Raw genomic sequence first — 22,619 nt, forward strand, 5'->3', positions numbered from 1 at the left:
ATAGGGATGCTGAATTTTAACAATGGTGCAATAAGTTCAGTATATAATATATGGCATTTGCCCCTAGCCTGGGAAGACTAAAAGATATAACTAACATTTTCAGGAAAAAAAATCAAGTACCTGGCAAAAAAGTACAATCAAGTGGGTGATTAGTAGTCACTGTATTAACTGACCTGTCGATTGGATCAGTCTAGATTATATGTTAGGTTCCAGATTCCAGCCAGGATCAAGCTAGAATGGCAAAAATAGGAGGTGTGCACTTTGGCCATAAGCACTAATCTCTTGGTTTCAAAGGCAAATTAAAGCAAAGGAGAGGAAAGAGATAATATGACTGGGCAAATTGAAATCCAAATGATTCTGACAGTTGCCTGTATGGTAACATCTTCTTTGAGAAGAATTAGTTTCCTTAATGGTAGGCCTTAAAGAAGGAACAATAGCAGAAGGAAAAGGGCTATGGGTATATAATAAAGGGCTAAGGGTAAGTAATGAAGTAGCAGGATTAATAATCTTCACAGAAACATGTATTTTTAAGACCTCTCATCCCAATGTACAAATATATGGTGCCTGATAATGTTACTGATTTTATGTAGTTATATAGTGTTTTGAGATATTAAGAATGGGAATTTAAAGTAGGAAGAAAATATGATTTAGTGTGAAACAGAACTCTGACCCAGCTAAAAGCTAGGGAGGGGTTTCAACGTCATTTGCAATAAATCCCATTTATGTTGTGTGTTTAAGCACATCTACAAAACCGTAGAATCTTTTACATCTCTGATCTGCAACACATATGCTAATTTGTATTGTTTATAAGTGAAGCAGATTATCTTGTATGCTTAAAGTAATTACAGCTATGGGACCTGTTATCCAGAATGTGCAGGTCCTCTGCACCTTAGGTCAGTGGTACACTACAGGGGCTCACTTTGGATGCACTTGCACCCCAGGGTAAGCTTCACTCTACTCCTAAGGAGCGGAAGGCACAGCTAGCTCTCTCCTTATCACCTGCCTTAAGACAGGGCCCTGATGCCGACTGCACCTGCTGACGCTCCCAATCTTGCACATCCCAATGGCACACAGGTTAGGGAGGAAGGTGGGGGGACACCTAGGTGTTGGGCAGGCCATTATGAGGGCTCCATACATGGGCCAATAAGTTGCTGACTCAATCTGGATGGGCAGAGTCTACAGCTTTTTGCCCATGTATGGTCACTTTAAAATTAAAGATATCAAAAATATCTTGCCTTTTAATGGTAAAACCACTTTCATTTAGTCCTTTATAACAGTTATAACAGCATTTTACATTAAATGTAAACAATACATCAACCCCTAAACATGTACATATGGGCACTGTCTATGCCCCAGAACATGTTAGTAAAAAACAAATACACTTTAGGTTTGTCAGTATAAGCTTCTAATTGCTGATCTTCTTTTTCATATTGGAGAAATCGCAAACGTGACACAAACATATAACATTCTGCTAATAGCATACAGCAGAGTGTATTTTACAAGGCTTAGTTATGGTAAATATAGGGATTTTTTATGCTAGGATTCAGTAATTTGTCTTCATGTGGCCTCCATTTGGAAGCTTTTAGCTTCCTCAGTATCTTCAATGGTGCAGAACCACATTACTTAATCAAATGTGTGCAGTGTGACTTTAAGGACATGAGCATTTCACAGTATGTATGCCTTGAATGAATGTTCATATGAATTCTTGTGAATCCATTTTATTGATCCTCTCTTTCTTATAAACTGGATTTTCTCAGTAAGGACTTTTTAAATCTAGTAAAAGAACATAACAATGCTTTAAAGATACATCTAGAAAATAACACAGAATGCTTTTATTTAAGAACAGAGGTTCCCAGACTTCTTTGGTTCAATTCCCCTTTCAAGTCCCCTTAGTTCATAAGAAGGTAAGCCTTCAACCTAAACTTCACATCACGTTGGATTTCTGGAAGTGTTAAGCATAACAAATAGAAATTGTAAAAAGGGGGCCATGTACACACTCATATTCAAATACTGTGTTAGTGTTTATTGTGACCAGAAAAAATTCTCAATGTTTGAGGAGGCACAAAGGTGAATATAGGCAAAAGCAGGCCTCTAAAACAGATAGCCTGGTGCACAGTCCTTTGGGGAGACAGCACTCCCCCATCAGTACTAGGCAACAAAAATCGTACTGACAATCAGAGGCAAATTGCATTGGGGAATTAGTCGCTCATGTTTAATGTATCAAGAAGAAACATACAATGTTTCAGGGGCGGCACGCCTTTGTCAGGTGAAGGGGCAAGTTCCCAAAACACAAGGTACTACTTCCCAAATGCAAATTGCCCCTGAGCACCAATGTTTTAGAAGGTACATACCTCTCTTTGGCTGGTACCCCCAAAACTTTGTGCATTTTTTTCTGATATGTCACAGTAAACACTAATACAGCATTTGGAATATGGTGTGTCCTGGGCCCACATTGTTGCCATTTTAAAGTGTTAATGTGGCCAAACGTCAGGGAGTCGGACCACTGCTGAAATAGTTAGCTAAAGTGCTGAGGAGTGCTACTGAATTCTCTTTACTCTGTAGGATAGCAATAAGGCCTTCTTCTCAGATATCATCCTAGCTGGCATTCCAGCCACTGCTCCATATTCCTCTTGGGGGGCACCCTATTGTTTGGGGACCACTGTTTCAAAAAGTCAATCTGCAGTTGTTTTATCTATAGAATGTTTCTAGGCATGGTAGATTCATCTTACTAGAAACAACTGTGCTTTTAAAGAAAGCTGTCTATGATAGCACCAGCCTTCCCTTCAGGATAACATATCTACAGCTAAGGGATTCACAGAGCAGAGAAACAGCGAGCAGAACTATCAGCTAAAAAAATATAAACAAGCTGTACATAAGTGCCTTGTCTTCAAAACAATAAAAACAAATCCCAAAGGAACTGTAAATGGGGCTTGACCTGGTCAATCCCTTCCATATAATTGGTATTGCCAAATCATTTATTGACTTTCAAGTCATGCTTACACTATTTAATAATTATAATAATGTTACTAATAGAAGATTAGAGCTGTGCTCTAGAATTACAGCTCAGTGTGTCCCAATGACTATTCCTACCAATGCACAAGTGAATTTGTAATTATCTCCCATTGTCTTAGGTGTGCAATGTGTGATAAATCTTAGCTCTAAAGCAAATTTGCCCCATGAATGGAAACCTATATCTGAAGTTGCTCCTAAATTAATAATAACAGCTCTAATAACTGGTTAACACTCAACAGGGTATTTATCTGTTCTGAAATTTGACCACAATAAATGCTAATAAAGATACTACAATAATAGTGCTGGGAGATGCAGTTCATCAATAGCTTTAAGTAAGACATACCTAATTTATGTATTTAACCCTCACCTTAGATTGGGCCACTTGCCTGTATTCTCTGCAACTCCCTGTACAACTCTCAGCACCTCCCATTGGTTAAGCTTGCCCTGGTATTTTATATATGGCAGCAGTAAAGGCTTCCTACAACAGGCATAAGCCATGCATCACAACAAAACTGGCATCAAAGAATTGTTTGTGAATGTAATAAAATAATTTTTCTAGAATTACAATATTCCAGAGCATTCGTGCAATGGGCATTACTGTCTCACTAGGTTTAATCTATTGACCGCTTACGAAGGTTGCTGCTAATTAAATGTTCTCTCCAAATGCTTGATTAGCACGAAGTGTCATTAACCTTTGACCGAGCTATCCAGCCAAGCTGCCCTTCCTGTGAATCATGCTTTTCCTGCAAACTATATAATTGGGCTTCTGCTTCCAATATGTCCCAACATTCAGTAATTCACAAATGTTTCTTGTAGTTATAATTATCATTCATAAATCATTACAGCGGCAACAACCAGTATGTCATAATTACTGTTCCAATATAACTTTCTATTACACCTTTACATCCACTTGCTTCATAATATCCTGCCTGTAATTCCAATTACATATTTCTAATGGCAGTGACAATAGAGTGTTGCTGTAACTGACTTCTAACCAATTGCAAGTGAACTTGGACCTTAATCCAGGGCTAGGCAGTCAGAAACCTTACAGACACCATATTTAAGCAACAGCCGGGGGGCTGTGTATGTGTCTATTACTATAAATTCACCTCTGAGATCAAGAAGGTACATAAAAACACTTAGCCCCTTCCTTTATATTATCATAAATTACTATTATAGACTAATCCCTATATAAACGTTTGCCATAAACATGAAAGGGCGGCACTACAGATTTTCTGTTGTAAGCCCACTGTGAACCAAATCAATCCAGGAACAAGCCATTATTATATGGTAACACTATTACCTATTTAACCAGTTATCAGCAATACATGATTTATAAAAATGTTAGGCATTATAAATATGTAATATTATTGTGTCCTTGTTATGCAAGGACACAATGACTTTTAAAATTATAAAGTGTACAAATCCTTTAACCATCCTGTGCTCCCCTGTTTATATATAGCCACTCTATGGTTTCTTTATTTTAATCTGAGCTCTGTCATGTCTCATATTTAATTTGCTATAGAAATTCATTTGCTATATAAATGCATTTCATTCTGTAATCCTATCAACAGGTAACCTATTTATTTTGTCTTCTGGTAAAGTAATTAAGTTAGGTTTCAAATAACCCTATCCATTGATTTAAAAATAGGGGGAGAAATGACTGCCCTTATAGAGTTCCCTGACACTAATCAAGAACAAGTTTCCTTCTAGTTATTATCTGCTATAAAGGCAAATATATTTGCATCATAAAAACAGCACATACTTTACTACATATCTGAGTAGTTGCAATGTATTTTATTTTGCTTTATGCACAACCCGTAATGCTGCCATCTATAGCATTTCTGAATGGTTTAATGAATTTCTCTGTATTCCGTGATTCTATATTACAGTATATATATAGATATATAAATATACATGTGTATATACAGTATATACAGGTATATATATAAATCATATAATATATATAATAATATATATAACTCATGCTTTTGTTTTATTGACCTCATCTGCGAATGTGGGATGGAATGTCTTGGCCCTGACATAAAAGGTTTGTAGCTTTCAGTTCAGACACAAGGGGGTTGGATTAAAGGCTCTAAAGCAGGAGGAGAAGGCTTCATTAGAAGCAGAGCTCAGTTGGTTCTGGCAGGGGAGGGAGTGCACCACAATGACATCCGTGAGTGGATCTGCTGCACTGAAGCCTTCCAAGTCAATGAAAAGGTATAAAAGTGTCAGGAGGAAAGCCAGCATCTACAGAGTTCCACCTCACAGGTGAGATTGCAATTGCTTTTACCTTCATCACGGCACAGTCTGTTGCTGTTCGTTTATAAATTACATTGACAGAAAGCTAAATAACACTTTGATAGTCTTACGTTTTGAAAATGTGTACAAACCTTCAGTATAAAATGCTAGGAGCTAGTTTTAAGCTATAAAATATGTTGGGGGCTGAATGAAAATTAGTTTCTGAACGACTTGATTTTGTTTGTAATTATCTTTTAATACAAATGTGACCAGAGACAACTGGTCGGTAGTTAATATGTCAGCACCCTGGACAGCAGCTCATATGCTAAATGAAGGGCCCCATCCTGAAACATCTGAACATTATCTGGTCCTGCTACAGGAATCTAAAGTTGCCTGCCTGTCTGTCTGTCTATCCTTCATTGTATTATCTATCTATATTATTTTATTACCTAAGTTATACATCCTTCTATCATTCTGTCATATGGGCAGTGTGGAGGTGCACTGCTTAGCACTGCTCTCTTGCAGGAGTTTTCCTCGTGCTTTAGTGGGTTTTTTGTGGGTACTCCGGTTTCCTTCCACACTCCAAAACATACAGGCAGGTTAATTGGCTCCTGATAAAACTGACCACAGTGGTATGTGGGAACTTAGATTGTAAGCTCCACTGGTGCAGAGTGATGTGAATGATGATCTTTGTAAAGTGCTGCAGAATATGTCAGCACTATATAAATAAAGGATAATAATAATCTGTATGTCTGTTTATCTGAATAATTAACAATTTATAATTTCACCAAATGAACGCTTTCAATTAGATGAACCAAATTGGTAAAACATGTGATGTGTGTATATAATATTTAGCATATTATGTTAGAGGTTCTCCTAGAGAATAAGTAAAGGAAGTGCCGTAATATTACTTAACACATTAACCATTTACACAGGGTGCATGATTTATTGGCATATTTGAAGGAGGAGGTTTAGATAGCTTCCCAATAACAATAACTATTTGTTGGAGAGCTGCCCAAACCCTCTCCTGCTTTGTGATCCAGTAGAAGAGGCTATTGAGGGACTTGCATCCAGGGAAAAGTTGGAGGTGCTGGCTTGTAGTCTGAAATGTTATGTAACGATTGCTCTAAGGAGCATAATAAGTATGTCTAGGTGCTGCAACAAGTGCGCCAATAACATTCTTGTCCTGGTGTGATAGCAACTCGGATGAAGATGATGACGATGCAGATGGCAAGGAAGAAAATAATGACCCTGAAACTATCTTCCAGAATATACAGATTCAGAAAGAAATTGTGGCAAATATCAGGTGCAGACCCTGGGCAATGAGACAAAAGCTACGCTCGCTCAGGTGTGTTGTGTTTGAGATTGTATATTCGTCGCTGTGTATTCTTGTACCTGTAGCCCTGCAGTGCACAGTGGACACATCTTACAGGTGTGCCTGCACATAGACTCAAATTACAGTTTCATGGTAGTGGTTTGTAATTTAAAGCTTGTAGAATATAGCACCTTATATTGAAGTAAAACACAGTGTACAATAATGTAGAATACTGCATAAAGACAATTTTCTTTACCACTTTTAGCACATCCCATTACCACATAAATGGTTTGTCTTCAGTAAAATAACATATGTAAATGATAAAGGTATTGTTTGTGCAAAAATGCATGCAAGTCTAATAAATTTAAATAGAATCAGCTCACTTAGCAAAATTCAATTGATTACTGAAATATATAATATACACATCTTAACATAGTTACATAGGGTTGAAAAAAGACCAGAGTCCATCAAGTTCAACCCATCCAAGTAAACCCAGCACACACAACCCACACCTACCAATCTATACACTCACATACATAAACTATATATACAACCACTAATACTGTAATGTACTTAATGTAAGCATTGTATGTAAATGTGGAAATTCGATTAGGACATATGATGATCAATAGGTAGCCGCCCATTTGTGAGTTATGTCAGGGTGAATGATTTATTAGTTAATTTCCTGGGTTTTTGACTGATGTCCGAAAACTGGAATGGGAGTGACAGACAACGAATGATCAGTGCTACATTTATATGTAATGGGTAATAAAATGCTCTCGATCTCTACCAGTATCATTAATAGCTTTGCTACTGTTTCACAGACAAGCTAAAGAAATTGTCTTAAAGTACGAAGGGAGATTAACGAGAACTCGGGGGTACCAAGCGGCTGGAGCAGAGGTATTACATTAATCTGACTACTTCTAAGAGTAATAATTATAAAAGAGTGTTCTGTTGGCCGTATCACGCCCATTTGTTAGGGGCTGATTTATTAATGTTTAAATTCAAATGATGTGTAAAAAAAATCCAAAACATTTGAATTTAAAAGTTAGCATCTAAAAGATGCCGAGTTTATGTAAAAGTCAATGGGCGCTGTCTATGGCAAATCAAAACGTTTTTTCAATGCAACTTTTTCAGCCACTGAATATGATAGAGTACAAATCTGAGGTATTCTTTCACTAATTTATTTAATCAAATTTTTATATTTGTATTTTTAATAAATAAGCAACATTTAGATTTTTTGAAAATTTGAGTTTATTCAAAGTAGAAGTTTTATTACACAAACTCGAAATTTGCTAAATAAGTGTCCCCTTGAGTTGGTCTGAGGCAAGTCAGTATACGTGGGAGCACAAATCGACTTTTGTAGACATGACACAGTTTGCAGCTATTCAGCGAGGAATAAGCTATAACTTGCTTTGCATGATGAAAACTATACAGTGTGTGAACAACCAGCTGAGAAATGTGTGGGGAAGCTGACCCGTCTTCCTTGATGGAGTATTGACATTAGACTTAAAGGTCATCATGCTGCCTTCAGTTAATATGTAACCAAACTGCAAGGTTTCTCTCCATTATAGAATGAAAGGTCCCTGACCTATTATTGAGAGCTAATTAATTCATTAGCTATTTAGAAGTGTCCTAATTAACAGTCCCCTGTTTGAAACACTTATTCAACTCTAGAAAAAGGTTTGTAAATTGCCATTTTCCATACATTTTTTTATGTATCAAAGCTGTTTTTATCAATAAATTGTGAAATTACTGAAAGATCAGTAAAATGGCATCATTCAGGGGCTACCTCAAGCATCAGCAGCCTGGTGCCTTTATACTGGCAGAAACAATGATTAAGATCAGGTTGAATTTTTATAGTACATTAGCACATACATTTAGAGGAAATGGGTCCATATGGCTAATAATTGAATCCTTGGATATTTATAATCATTATGCTTTATGTATATAAGCACAACATATTCTGCAGCTCTTTACAGAGATTATACATCATTACATTTGTCCATGCCTTAATGCAGCCTATAAACTAAGGTGCCTGTCACATTCACACAAACACACACTATGGTCAGTGGTTTCAGGAGACAATCTGTCTGTATGATTTTGGGAGGAAGCAGTAGACATATACATGGAGAGACACATAGACACGGAGACAAGATACAAACTCTTTTCTTTTTTAGAGGTTTTTTTTTCTTACTGGGAGTGGCCAAAATGTATATCACACACACCCAATCTTGTTTATAGAGACAGGTTGGGCACAAAAAGCTAGTGGAGCTAGCAGTTGAACATAATGGCAAACAAATACAATTCTTCCTGATTTCGGAAATGGCAATCAGACTTATTCATGAATTAGACTAGCAATAGTATGTTTTGATCCAAAAGACCATGACATCTTAAAATGCATTGTCCCTTACTTCTGTGAGTGCATTACCCAATTTTTGTTATAGTTTCTTAGCGAAAAAGTGAGACCCACAGCCCTGTATATACGTATATATTGATTGTGACATTCTTTGCATGCCTCTGCTCTACTGCAAACCTCCAAACCCCTCTGTATTTAGACTAAAATGCTATATTCATGTTAATAACTTGTTGGTGCAAGTTGGGGTCTTACTAGTTAGAGTACTGATTTTGTGGACCCATATTCAGGCTTGCAACCCACACTTACATCCACTTGTTCATACAACTTCTTCCCCATATTCTGACCCAAATTCTAACTTTTCCAATGTAGCTAAAGAAATGTTTTCAGAAGAATGAGCAAAGGAGGAGCTGGGGCAGGAGGGAGAGATCTGAATGGATGTCCATGCCTGACATAGCTCTATGGAATCTCAGTGACAATCTCTGCTTAACCTGTAGTTGTTACAGTACAATTGTCACTGCTGTGTAAAAGCAGTCATAATTTTCATGTTTTTTTTCCATTTAAAAGTCATTAAGTCATAAAGGTAAAGGAATGCTCATAATGGGAAAGGACATCCCACACTAACATATTTGTGAGGCCCAAGCCAGAACTGCCAGTCTGTAACTTATAAGTACATGCCTTCTCTTTAAACACAGAGCACCTAAGTCACTCCGGGATGCCCTTTAAGCAGAGGGACCATATTGACCACAACTGATTCACCATAATACTGTTGACACACATATGCACATTATCAACATGCTATTACAGCCATCTCTGTATGCTGCTGTCAATCCTGCCCTTACTGTGCATGACCTGATCACCCTGATTGATGAGCAGATCATGCAGAGTAATCTCTTTACTGGAAGCAGGGAGTAGGAATGTGCAATAAAGTCATTAATCTGCATTATATATTATAATATTATAGTATTATTTTTTCTAATGTAGGTTGGTGGGGTAGTAAATGATGCTTTGGTGATGCTAACCATGGTGGGTGGCATTCTTTGTCCCTTTCCTACTGCAACCTCTGCTCCAAATGGAGTGCAGGCATTGGATTAAATAGCACTCTTTCCTACACAAATTCATCAAGCAGTGTTATCTCTTATGTTGGCATGTCAGCCCAGTAGCAACTTAATGCAAGTGTTTATTTTTCCGTTTGAATTAAGTTAATCCTACACAATGCAACAGCTCCTACTGGCCCTTTAAAAAATGAATCCGCTTCTAGAATCAAGGCTTTATATTGATTGCTTTAATCAGTTTGCACCATAAAAAACCATATAACATTTGAGGAAGGTATGGCTTTTCCTTTGTCATTGACACTATTAGGAGTAGTGTGGGTTTTTATCAGTGCAGGTCCAGGCTCTTCACAGTAACACCAAGCTATAATTTATTTGGCATCAGTTTAACCCAGTGACTTGCTTCCTTACTACAAATAAACAACAGCAAGAGCGGATTCTGCTGTACTTAACATCCTCAGTCAAGTCTCTACTTAATTAAAATACTCCAGTCAAGCAATAAAATCTGCAACAGAACTGTAAAAATTAATTAGCTTCCCAGGATTGATTTATGGCATTTGCAGCCCAAGTTGGTTTAAGCACTAGTTTCTGTAATAAAACACAATCATTTTCTTTACATTTTTTAGAACCACATGGCTGGTGTAATATATGCTTTGTCAACAAACAGTATTATATGGCACTATGATGCAGCCGTCTATATAAATATATGTTTCTCTACTGCAACACCAACAGCATCTCTATGCTGACATGCATATAGTTTATAGAATAGTCAATATTTTCTTAATGCAGAACCAATATTTACAATCTAAAGGTATTTTGGATTTCTAAATTACTGCCAAGGCCGTGAAGGTTGCTTTGGCTAAAAATTATTTTGTAGCTCACTATAAACCAGACACTTTTGCCTACATCTCTCTCTGCCCTACTGCCCATAGTTTTAGGGTTACCTTAGTTGCTATGGGGAGTAAGGCAGAGAGAGATGTAGGCAGACATGGAGCATCTGTATTCAAAAAGCAAATTAAAGAAAAATTGCCAATATCAGTTTCTTTTGTAGTGTAGCAATAATATGGGGATTTTTGTTGCAGAAAATTATGAATAAGACATGGCAGGGCCACTATTTTCATAAATTCATCTGTATCTTAAAGAATAAACTGCATGGATAGCCAATACAGAGATGTATGCACCCCTAGTTAAACTGCTCAACCCAAAGTACAAGCACAGTTCTCCAAAACCAAAGAGCCCAAGAGCAACACATCACTTATCTGTTCTGTGACATATTGACATTATCAACCTCCTGACTTGCTCTCTTGTTAAGCCTTTGTATTACAGACAAGTTAAATGCACTAGCAGTGCTAATAAGGTATTGATTGACTTCATTTTGCCTTTTGGCAACAAGGGGAACAATTCATCAAAAGTGTTTTCAGTTTAAATACACGTTCAGTTACAGTGCTGAGTTTCCAAAGGATTTTACATGACACTGAACATACAAGAATATGTCTAGTGCCATGTCAAAATAATGTTAAATATCAACTTTGTTCTAATCTATTAAATTGTCCAATGTATTCAATCAATGCAATAGGCTAATGAATGTATCCAGTCCAAATTAAATCAAAGACTGAATGGTTAGGAATCCTGCAGGATTTCCATCTTGATCTTTGCAATTTATTTGTAAATGTAACTAAAACTGAAATCAGTATCTGTTTGCCTCTTTCTGCATTCCTGGTCCTGATTCTAGAAAAAATGTAGCAGCAGTCAGCTCTTCTCCAACCATGACAGGTCTGTTAATCAGCTGGCTTCTGCTACATTGTTACAAAAACCACAAGGGAAAGGAATAGAACTGTGATATTTAATCACCCCGTAGGTTAGCGCTTATCCATAAACACTTACACGCTTTATTAAAATTCAAAGTTTTACATTTATTGATTACTTAAAAATCCACAGGTTAAATTTGGCAGCTTTACATAAGGTGAAACATTAGATTTACAGAAGGGGTTCGTTTCTTTTCACATCATATATCTAGACCATATACTAAAAATTCAGTCAAGGTTTGATATTATGTAAAAATGAGAATAAAAGTTTCCCTTAGATCCTAGGGATTTCCAGGTTATCCGATGGCGCACATATAGTACTTTGCCTGCTTTACCCCACTATTATAGGGCAGATTGCAGTCCGATTATGGTATACAAACCAAAGGGTAGCCACACCCTTCTAAAAACTAGGTGTTTTACCTTAAAATAACTTTTCCTGGCAGGGAATTGAACTTACTTAAAAATAAACTCTGCTTTAGTGTGTCCATAGACTGCTGCCTTATTAATGGTTCTCACTTGGCATCAGTATTGATACTTCTACACTTTTCGCACCCTTGAGCTTTTTCAGAGTGCAATTAACTCTTTCTGCACTTTCCCTCAGAACTACTGTTCCCAACGTTCTCTGCACACCATTGGATCTTCCTCCTCCGGAACCCAAAAGCTCCATTCAATACCATTATAGAAATGATCAAAGAAAAATTGGCACAGAATGCAATATATAAACAGCTATCACAGTTTTTTTACCCAATCCATATTTAACACACCTATTATTAAAAAGGAGATGTATCAAAAAAAACAAAACCAACTTTTACAGTTAATTTACCCTATACATATTTGAAGCACCCATTAGACCCCCAGATATAAATACCAATATCAATATACATTTACGGTATCTTATGTTATCTATAAAACCCCTTTAATTTTAATTAATTAATAAACAGTTTAAAGGACATGGGAACCCCACATTTTCCTACCATGTATATAAGTTGGGCACATCTCCCCCACCCAACCACACCATTTGTATTGCATATATCCCCTCTGTTTGCCAGCACCATCACATTTTCCTAAAATAGCAGCTTTCACCTGGCCACACCTTTTCCTACTACAACATAAGTGACAATTATATCTACAAACAGCACATGTGCACTGTAAAGGTAGAATGCAGGCTTACACAGGCAGAACTTATTTGATAAAAAGTCCTGCTTGTAATGAGCACTGTAACGGTTAAACTGAGCTCAGGACAAAAGGTTAGGAAAAAAACATGTTTCTCCAGCAAAGTGCACAGCTAACGCAGAGTTTCTATGGAACCCAGCAGTGCCATCCCTTCACTGGCTGCTAGACTGGAGGGTGTGCTTGGTAACCTGAGTTGATAAGAACTGAGCATGCTCAGTTAGCCAAGAGCCAAAGTCAGTTTCTAAGGGTGGGGACCGAGTGGGTTAGAGGAGAAGGTAAGTGATAAAGGAGATTCTGCCGTCTTTCTATTAACCTCAAAATAACTGGAGTGGCAGGTATTTAAGTATTTCAAAGAACAGTTACCGCTTTTCAACTGCAGTTCTATTTACAAATAGCTTTAAAACCATTGAAAATATTTCATTTATTCTTTCGTTAGACCAAATGTTATTTTGGGGTTCAGGTCTCTGGTATGATTCATAATAGGGTTGTTTTGATGTTTTTCTTTCAGCTTTGGAGAAAACTTCTTCGGGTTTTATATAACTTTGCTGTCCTTTTTATTCCTTGGGAAATGAGGATAAAGAAGATAGAGAGTAAGTAGGCAAACATAAGTAAGTGCGATTGATAAGTGAAAAAAGCGAATCAGTTTCATGTCCTGATATATATCTGCTTATATAAGGGTAGAACTCTGGTTCAATCAAACATTCCTGCACCTTAAGCCTACATATTATACTTGTCAGGGGAGTCCCATATACAGTAGCATCTCATACACTAGTACTCCAAAGCTCACACTCTCCCCTGCCTATTAATGTTTTGCTTGAATGGGCAAGGAGTTGGTTGGTGCCTCTAACCCCATTTTTGGTCTAAAACAGATTCTAACGAATTTCCTTTAATATTTCAGGCCACTTTGGATCTGGGGTTGCCTCTTACTTTATATTTTTGAGATGGCTTTTTGGGATAAACATTGTCCTTACAATCATGACTGGGGCATTTGTTGTTATTCCTGAGGTAAGATCAGCTTTATTTTCTTCAGAAGCCTTCAAAGGTGTATTGTGTTTTAATTATAACTCTATAAGTTATTAATTCTTTTGGCAAATTGTGCAAGTCTGTATTTTATATCACCAACATTTTATGAACAGTTACTTTTATTTATGAAACCATTATTTCATTTTGCTCTTTAAATATACTTTGTGACAGAGTTACCCTTAAAATTGAGTCATGATCCTGCTAAAGGTGAGGTGGCTCTTTCTGATGATGAGCGGTGAGGAGATGAGCTGAATGTTTGCTTGTGTGAGCACTATGCACATCCTGGGTATTTCTAACACTACACAATCACAGGTTCCAATAGCTGTCTCAACTTGGCATAAAGTTCCACTTCATGATCTCACCATCAGACAGCTAAGTATTGTATGTGCCTCTTAAAGAGACACGTCTGATTCTAACTGGAACTAATGGATCTTGCTGCTTATCTTGATGCACTTTACACTGTTCATCCAGAAGATGAAGAAGGCAATAAGTGAAGTGAGCAGCTTGGTATCGTATGCAGCGAATAAATACAGCATCTTGCTGGGGTCAAATTTTCCTATATCCAGTTGAAAGTCTTAACCCATTTAAATCCCAAGGAATCAAAACAAGTCTGTTCTTTTATGCTGAAATACTGAAAAAAAATTCCAATTCCAGTTCACATGTACATACATACGCTTACATTCCCAAACCCATATACACTCACTCCTCCAAATGTAAGTGGTCACACATACCATGGGCCCTGCACACACAATCTATTGATGATACTTGTATGAAAATGGCCCATGCTGGCAGTTTCCAGTAAACAGCAGGGTTTAGGGTGGAATACTGTTAGCAATGGTAGGCATTTAGCATGGATGGCCAACAAAATGCCTGAAACCACTCTGTGAACCTTGGGCCTTAGGCCCTCACTTGTGTCCAGACTAAAGAACTATTTTTCTTTCTTCAGAGGTCTAAATCCAAATACAGCAGATGAATTTTCAAGTAGAATGTATTTATATTTTACATTATTCCTGCAACAAATAATATTTAGTTATACATATGTAGGTACAGATAGTGGATCTGTTATCCAGAAACCCGGGAAGGACATCTCCTATAGGCTTCATTATAAGCAGATACTTTTTAAAAATTATATCCTTTTTCACTGGAATAATAAAACAGTACCTTGTACTTGATCCTAACTAAGATATAATTAATCCTTATTGGAGGCAAAACAATCCTGTTAGGTTTGATTCGTGTTTAATTGATTTTTCAGTAGACTTAAGGTATGGAGAACTAAATACAACTGTTCCAAACTTGCTTTAACTCTTTTACTGCCAACGACGTATGGGATACGTCGTGGCAGTAAAAGGGCTTAAATGCCAACGACGTGTCCCATACGTCGTTGGCATTTAAGGCAATACAAGTTCCGCTTTGACCAAAACAGCTGGCAGTAAAAGGGTTAAGCCACCCAGCACATCAAACCAATTTCAAAGTTTAAAACAAACAAATAAATAAGGTTGAGGAGACTGCCTCATACAGACAAAAGCAAACAAAATGAGTCAGTCTCAATTAGCATTCGCTCACCCCTTCACAAAGTTGGTCCAGGTGCCTTGCCCCGGACCCTTCACTCAGGGAAAAAATCTTTCATGACTGTTTCTTCATTAAAAAATCACATAAATCAGGTTTTCATGGACACTCACCCCACTGATCCAATGGTCCGGATGCAGTGCCCCAGACCCATAGCAAAGGGAGACCCAGCAGTCACAAGCACAATTTCTCGATGGGTACGCACTTCAAACACAGGTGAAGGTGGTTAAGAAAAAGCTTTTTCTTAAGGTGTGGGGACCCAAATTATGGAAAGACCGCTTTTCAAGAAACCCCTAGGTCCTGAGCATTCTGGATAACAGGTCCCATACCTGTACAGACCATCGGTTGTGTTTATAAAATATTTTACCAGTAGGACCCCACAGATACGGAAAGAGGATAAATATTGTGAATATAACATACTGAAACATTGATATCAATACTATAGAAGTGAGTATAACTCTCACTTTTCTTTTTCTGTATATATGTTTTTTAAATGGAAAAATGTCAATAAAAACCATTGAAACATAAAAATATTTTACCAGTGAGCAGCACTGAGATTTGAATTCAGTATTATAAGTTATAAGTTTTTTTTATCGGTATAATTTGCATCTGGCCTACAATGTAGCACACATGATACGGAGAAACAGCATGCATTGTTATTTTTTGCATGCAGCCAGAAGCAATATTTTTAGAAGATTTATAGTTCATTTCTGCCTAGACAGAACTGTTAGCAGTTGATTTACAGAGGTTTTACCTGAGCAACATCACAAGGTAATTTATTGCAGGCTTTTCTGACCACTGCTTCTAACCTCCATAAAAGGAATGTATCAATTATTGCTACCACTAAATATAAACTAAGGACCATGACACATATAATAGTAAAACTATGCACAGGTAGAGATCCCAATTTACAGTTCATTGTGTCCTTGTGGTCATGAGTATTATCAAAATTGCCTGGAGCAATCATAATAATGTATTTCCTGCTTTACACACCATTATTTTACACACTCAAAATCCAATCAGACCATGGCATGGTCCATCAAGGTATCATTTGAAATGAATGTTATGTTGATGAGTTTGCTGCAGTCACTGATTGTCAAGATAGTAGTCTTTAAATATAATAAAGAGTATGAGGCATGGATTCTATCTGTTTCTACCGTGTTGCTGTAGCTTTAGCTTGAAGATTCCCAGGTTTCAGTATAAATCTGACCATTAGCCAGTGTTTAACCCTGAAGCCCACCCCCATACACACACAAACAGTGCTACTTTATATAGCTGATTCTGAAAGTTTGATCATAATTAGCAGCCCCGATGACATGAGAGAAACAAAACAATCTTACATTAAAAAGAATAACAAATGCATGCCAAATAATTGGCACCACAAGCCTGTAGTGATATAATTTATAATATCTTGTACTGCTGTATTTTGCATTATTTCATATAAAATTATGGATTTATTATAAAATGTAACTATAATCTGGATATTTATTAGCTTGCATTACATGTGAAATTGTTACCATTTATAGAAACGTGAATAAAATAGAAATTAATGCTATTCCCTTGCATCCCTAATTAGTCCATTTGGTTCTGAAAAAACAAGAAAAACCCAAAGAACTACAATACCTAATGCCAAGAACTGCACCATGATTTATGCTGATCTTCAATACTATTCTTTCTTCCTTGGAATATCTTTTCATGTATGTATTTATTTTTTATTTATTCTTTTCAGATCCTTGCTGGTGCCCCCTTTGGAAGCACTGTCAACAAGAAAATTCCAGATAAGGAATTTTCGTCAGCCCAGGATCTCAACACCATCTGGTCACTGGGGGCAAGTTGCAGAATTTAATTTATATTTTATTTGATAATGATTTACCATGTTAATTTTAAGAATAAACTCTAAGGCCCAGATTTATAATTTCTCGAGCCTTCGAGCTTGAGTATTCATAATGTAAATTCTGCATGAGATAAGGAACTCACGCAGGGTTATGGGCAAAAATACCTTGTTAGTTGAGGTTTTTTTCCCCTAATGCAAAAAAAAGTTCAGCAAATTTTAGCCTCAAGCAATAATAAATGTTCTCCTAACTGTATGTATTAAGACACCTGGTCTTTACCAACAGTGGCAATTTTGCACCCAGTTACCCATAGCAACCAATAAGTGCTTAGCATTTTTCAGCAAACCGCAGATAGAACAATATAAGCAAAAATGTGATTTCTTACTATGATGTGCATAGGTACATATTTGTCTAGTGTTGATAAATGAGCCCCACACACATTCTTTTTTTTTAAGTGTGATTTTGCATTTGAAAACTCTCGGAGGGTAACAAAAACGTAATGTTTTATGACAGGAAGATATTTATAGACAAAGCTCCTTGCTTTTTAAGAAGTACAACAAAAGGGGGTCTCATTTATAATTCATGGGAATAGTGCAAAGTGCGCCCATTTTTTTGCACTAATCACTTTATTTAATGGGCATCTTGCATCCTAACCACAACTCTACATTCACCAAACTGAGTGCAAAGAGTTTCTGACTTCCCCTAGCCCTTTGTTTGCTAGATACAGTCTACAGCCATCTAATTTGGATATCATTCATAAGCTCAGCGAGTGCTGTATTTGCAAAGCACACTGGTCCATGTATGTAGTGCCCACAGTGTTTGCTATTGTGTAGTTCAATAAAATGTTTTAGCAAGTGAGAAAATACATGGTAGGTACAGAGAATGATCCAATTGCCCTTTTGGAATCATGAAGGATTTTTTCCTTTATGTACCGGTACCCTATTGGAGACACTGCAGATGGGGTTTTTACACCCTCTAATTTATTTTCAAAGTTAGAGAGGATTTACTACTATGTAAATATAACCATGCACCACAACTTAATAACAACTTTTTTTCTCTGATTTAGTTCTGTTTTCCTTACAGGGTTACCTGCAATACTCTGTTTTATTTTATGGCTATTATGGGCGCGAAAGAAAAATAGGGAGAGCCGGGTACCGCCTTCCACTGGCGTATTTTCTTGTTGGAATGGCTGTCTTTGCCTACAGTTTCATCACACTTTTAAGAAAGTAATATATGATATTTTTACTACTAAAACAACAACAAAATATTCATCCTATATATGCAAAGCTTCCAAATACAGATAAAGTATTGCAAATTCCCTATAGTGTTTATTCATTCTAACGATATCTCATTTCTCTTTAGTGAAATATCTATAAACTGATGACCTCCATCTTCACTCCTAAATAAATAATTAAATAATTCCCCTTAATTCTCCTTAGTTTCCATTTTCCCTACCAATGTTTTTCAAACTATTTGCTCAGTAACCAATCCTTCCTAGTACTGTACATTGTTCCCTTCTTTAGTAAATATAACTAAGCTAACATTGGCACCTAACTGCAATGATATTATATGATGCACATTTACAGGATGGCCAAGAACTCTAGATTGAGCATGGCAAGTGCCTCAGATGAGAACTATACCTTCTGCTGGAAAATCTTCTGTGCTTGGGATTATCTCATTGGGAATCCAGAGGCATCTGAGAGCAAGACAGCTGCAATAGTCAACAGCATTCGAGTGAGTGTATATCTTCCATAAGCCATTACATGCAACATACTGCTTCTGTTCTAATATTATTTACAGATCTAATACAGCACTTCATTTTGTTTAGTTCCATTCAACCTTTGGGGAACTGTATGCCCAAGGACACAATGACACCAAACGTATAATCTTATCCTGATTCATGGCATAATCTTTCATTATAATTTATTAATTTACAGTATTGTTCCATCTTGTTAACTTTACTATACGAAAGTGCACAATCATTAAAAGAAATAGAGAATATGTAATAAAAAACTACAATATGGACATTTGTAGCTTTAGACACATAATTATTAAAATGTGAAATTCACTCCTATGAGATTTTTAGAAGCGTATTTATGAAATGGTGAACTCTTTCACCCATTGATAAATACTTTTTTAAAAATCCCATAGGAATGAATAGAAAGTGAGTGATTATGGTAAAATATAATCTCACATTTTGATAAATCTGCCCCAAATGTTTGGGGATGCAGCTGCCAGAATTCCTAGCCAAAGTTGGGCTGTTACCATTATAAATAGACAGCAACCTGCTTTCCCGAGCTTCACAGTGACAAAGATGTTAAGAAGGCTGTAGCTCCTAAAAAGAGAATAAATATAAAAAAATATATATATAAATGCCATATAATGGGTAACAATCCTGGGGATGGGGCATCAGAAAATTTTAAAATTGTATTGGCATGGCCTTTAACCTAATGTTATTTGCCATATTTAGATTTGTAAATTATAATCTGGTTTTACACATAAAGACATCAATGCAAATTACTGTATTAAATTAATTACAAAAGATGTATAGAAACAGACCTAAAATTTTTGCCTAAAATTGCTTATTCCATTAGTGGTAATCTACAGAGGCACTACACAGACAAGGAAGGAGAAATGTCTGAGTGATTAAATCACCAGACATTGACTAGGTTTGTTTCCTGGCAATGGTTCCTGTGTCAGTTCTTTTTGACAAGTCATTTAAAGAGACACACAACTGAACTGTGTTTATCGCAGAGGAACAGGCAAACTGATATAGTTTTATGGTTTCCCTCTGTATAGGTCATGCAGAACTGAAAAACGAGTTGTCTACAAAATGATTTAATATTATATGATTGCTTCTCTCCCAACTGAGAAATGTCACCAAGTCAGTTGTTATTTTATTTTGATTTTTCATAGGAAGCAATTTTAGAAGAACAAGAGAAACATAGAAGTAAAAATCTGTAAGTATCTAAATTCCTTTGGCATAAAATGCACATTTACAAGTGATGCTATTACTGAAACCATGTTTTCCAACGTTTCCAGCAGTGTTGGAATGCCCACTGCATTATTATGGCAGAGGTTGATGCTGTCATCTCAGGAGGTGTCTCTGTAGGCAAGCAGTATGATCTGATCGTTGGCCTGTAGGCAAAATGACTGTATCAGACAGGAATATTTAGGAATACGGCCAGCTTAACTATTAGATTTGGACACATACTAGGCAGCATTTATTTTCTATGATTTTTCCAGAGACATGTGGCAGCAACAGAATGGCAGGAACTGGCGTCCAGACCATTTAATTATATGGGTCCACAAGCTCGCTAATAGTCCTGTCTTTTAGTAAAGTCGGTGTGGAAGGCCACAGCCGATGTCTGGTGTTTAGTTGATACATTTTATCTGTGATGTAAAAGATGCAGCAGGAAAGTGCCGTATCAGTGCCTTCTAATATCCTTGTGGTTTAGGGAAGGTGAACTTTATAATCATCCATGTGTGACTTCATAACTAGTTAAGAATAACATGCCAATACCATTACTTAAATTCCTGACACAGTTATGACATACATCTGATACACTTCAGCTACTAATACATAAGCCCACTAGGAACATTAAGAATTATTTACTGTTTGTGGTGGAGCTGTGCTCACATCTTGTCTAACTAGATCTATAGTCAGATGGAGTACAGCAAATGACATTATTAGCTAAAACGTCTTCAATGATTACTTAACAAGTCCAGTTGCTTTAAATTTATTTATACTAGATATTAGCTAAAATTGTTATTGTAAAGGTCAATGGTAAATAATAAAACATTTAGAGGCAGATTTACTACAAATCTAATTTTTCTCATTTTTAAAAATTCTAATAAACTTGTTTCCTCAAATGTCTGACATTCACCACAATAACTGTGACTTTTTCTAATTGTGTCAAAAATCCGAAAAAAGGTTTGGAAGAAAAGAAAGATCTTCCAGGGAAGGGACATCTGTCATTGACGTCTACATGATCTCAACAAGTTTTTGATGGCAAATTGTTAGATTCGGAATTGTCACAGTATTGTTGCATAGAATATTGAAGAACTTCAGAAAAAATATATCCGACCGTTAGTAAATGGCCCCCTAAAACTATATTTTTTTTACGGACAATATGGCTACTCAATGTGCTCTTTTCAAGCATAAAAGTACCTATTTCCACAACAATGCCCTTGCACTGTTATATGTTTAGTCCTCAGTGTTAAAAAATAATTTATAGTATGAACACTTATAAGTATATAACCTGATCTTAAAGATATTGTGGCAACTGTACTGCATCAGCTCTTTATCTCTACCTCAATCAATATTGCACTTCTTTGCAAGTCTTTGAACCCCACTGACTTCATATTAAAGTACAGGTATGCCTGTTATCCCGAATGCACAGAAACCTGGGGTTTTCCGGATAATCTTTCCATAATTTGAATCTCCATACCTTAGGTCTGCTAAAAATAATTTCAGCATTAAATAACCCCAATAGCATTGTTTTGCCTCCAATAAGGATTATTATTATTTGGGATCAAGTACAAAGTATTGTTTATTATTACAGAGAAAAAGTAAATCATTAATTGATTATTTGATTAACATTGGTCTATGGGAGATGGCCTTCCCATAATTCAGAACTCTGGATAATAGGTTTCTATATAAGGCATTCCATACCTGTACCATGTAAGGAAAATTTGGACAATACTTCCCAATCACTCTACAATAAAACTGTCTCGTGGATACTATGATCTGCAGTGAGGGATATGTGTCCAACAGATAAAGCGGCCGATATGCTGATATGCAGCAACATGTTTTCTGCAGGAAAGCTAAATGCCTATATTTTCCCCTCCTTGGTTGAGGCACATTTTCCTGTTCCCCATATATTGGTAACAGCATATTAATTTGAACAATAGCAAATTTGCATAAAGTGCAGTCAGTCCATTATTAATCAGAATCCCTATTACACTGGTCAAATTACTGTTGCTGATTTAAAATAAGAAGGGATTTCACTCCTGTAAAAAAGACAGGTTAGATGTAAAAAACATAAGTAATAACATAAGTAGTGTAACATATTTCTCCAGTTTACAGAGTGGGGCTTGTACACTAAAGCAATGTTTACATTGCACTTGCTGCCTTGTGCTGCTATTTGTTCCCATAATTCTTCAGTGATCTCAGTTAAATCTTTAGCTGAACAGCCTCCTGCTCAGAAAGAGAACTTTTAAAATGTCATCTGCACCTGCTAA

The 22,619-nt window shown here is 36.5% G+C and overlaps 1 protein-coding gene across 1 annotated transcript in view; it reads left to right on the top strand.

Annotated features, from left to right (window-relative positions):
* Positions 1-5,148: 5,148 nt before the first annotated feature.
* Positions 5,149-22,619, top strand: part of tmc3 (transmembrane channel like 3) — a 35,121-nt gene continuing 17,650 nt past the window's right edge. The window contains exons 1-9 of the mRNA XM_012959521.3: positions 5,149-5,283; positions 6,452-6,601; positions 7,393-7,468; positions 13,463-13,544; positions 13,853-13,959; positions 17,273-17,371; positions 18,459-18,601; positions 18,962-19,109; positions 20,292-20,335. Coding sequence (XP_012814975.1) covers positions 5,180-5,283; positions 6,452-6,601; positions 7,393-7,468; positions 13,463-13,544; positions 13,853-13,959; positions 17,273-17,371; positions 18,459-18,601; positions 18,962-19,109; positions 20,292-20,335 — 953 coding nt within the window. The 5' untranslated portion in view covers positions 5,149-5,179. The remainder of the gene's footprint in view (positions 5,284-6,451; positions 6,602-7,392; positions 7,469-13,462; positions 13,545-13,852; positions 13,960-17,272; positions 17,372-18,458; positions 18,602-18,961; positions 19,110-20,291; positions 20,336-22,619) is intronic.

This window comes from Xenopus tropicalis, chromosome 3 (assembly GCF_000004195.4).
Source record: "Xenopus tropicalis strain Nigerian chromosome 3, UCB_Xtro_10.0, whole genome shotgun sequence".
NCBI lineage: Eukaryota > Metazoa > Chordata > Amphibia > Anura > Pipidae > Xenopus > Xenopus tropicalis.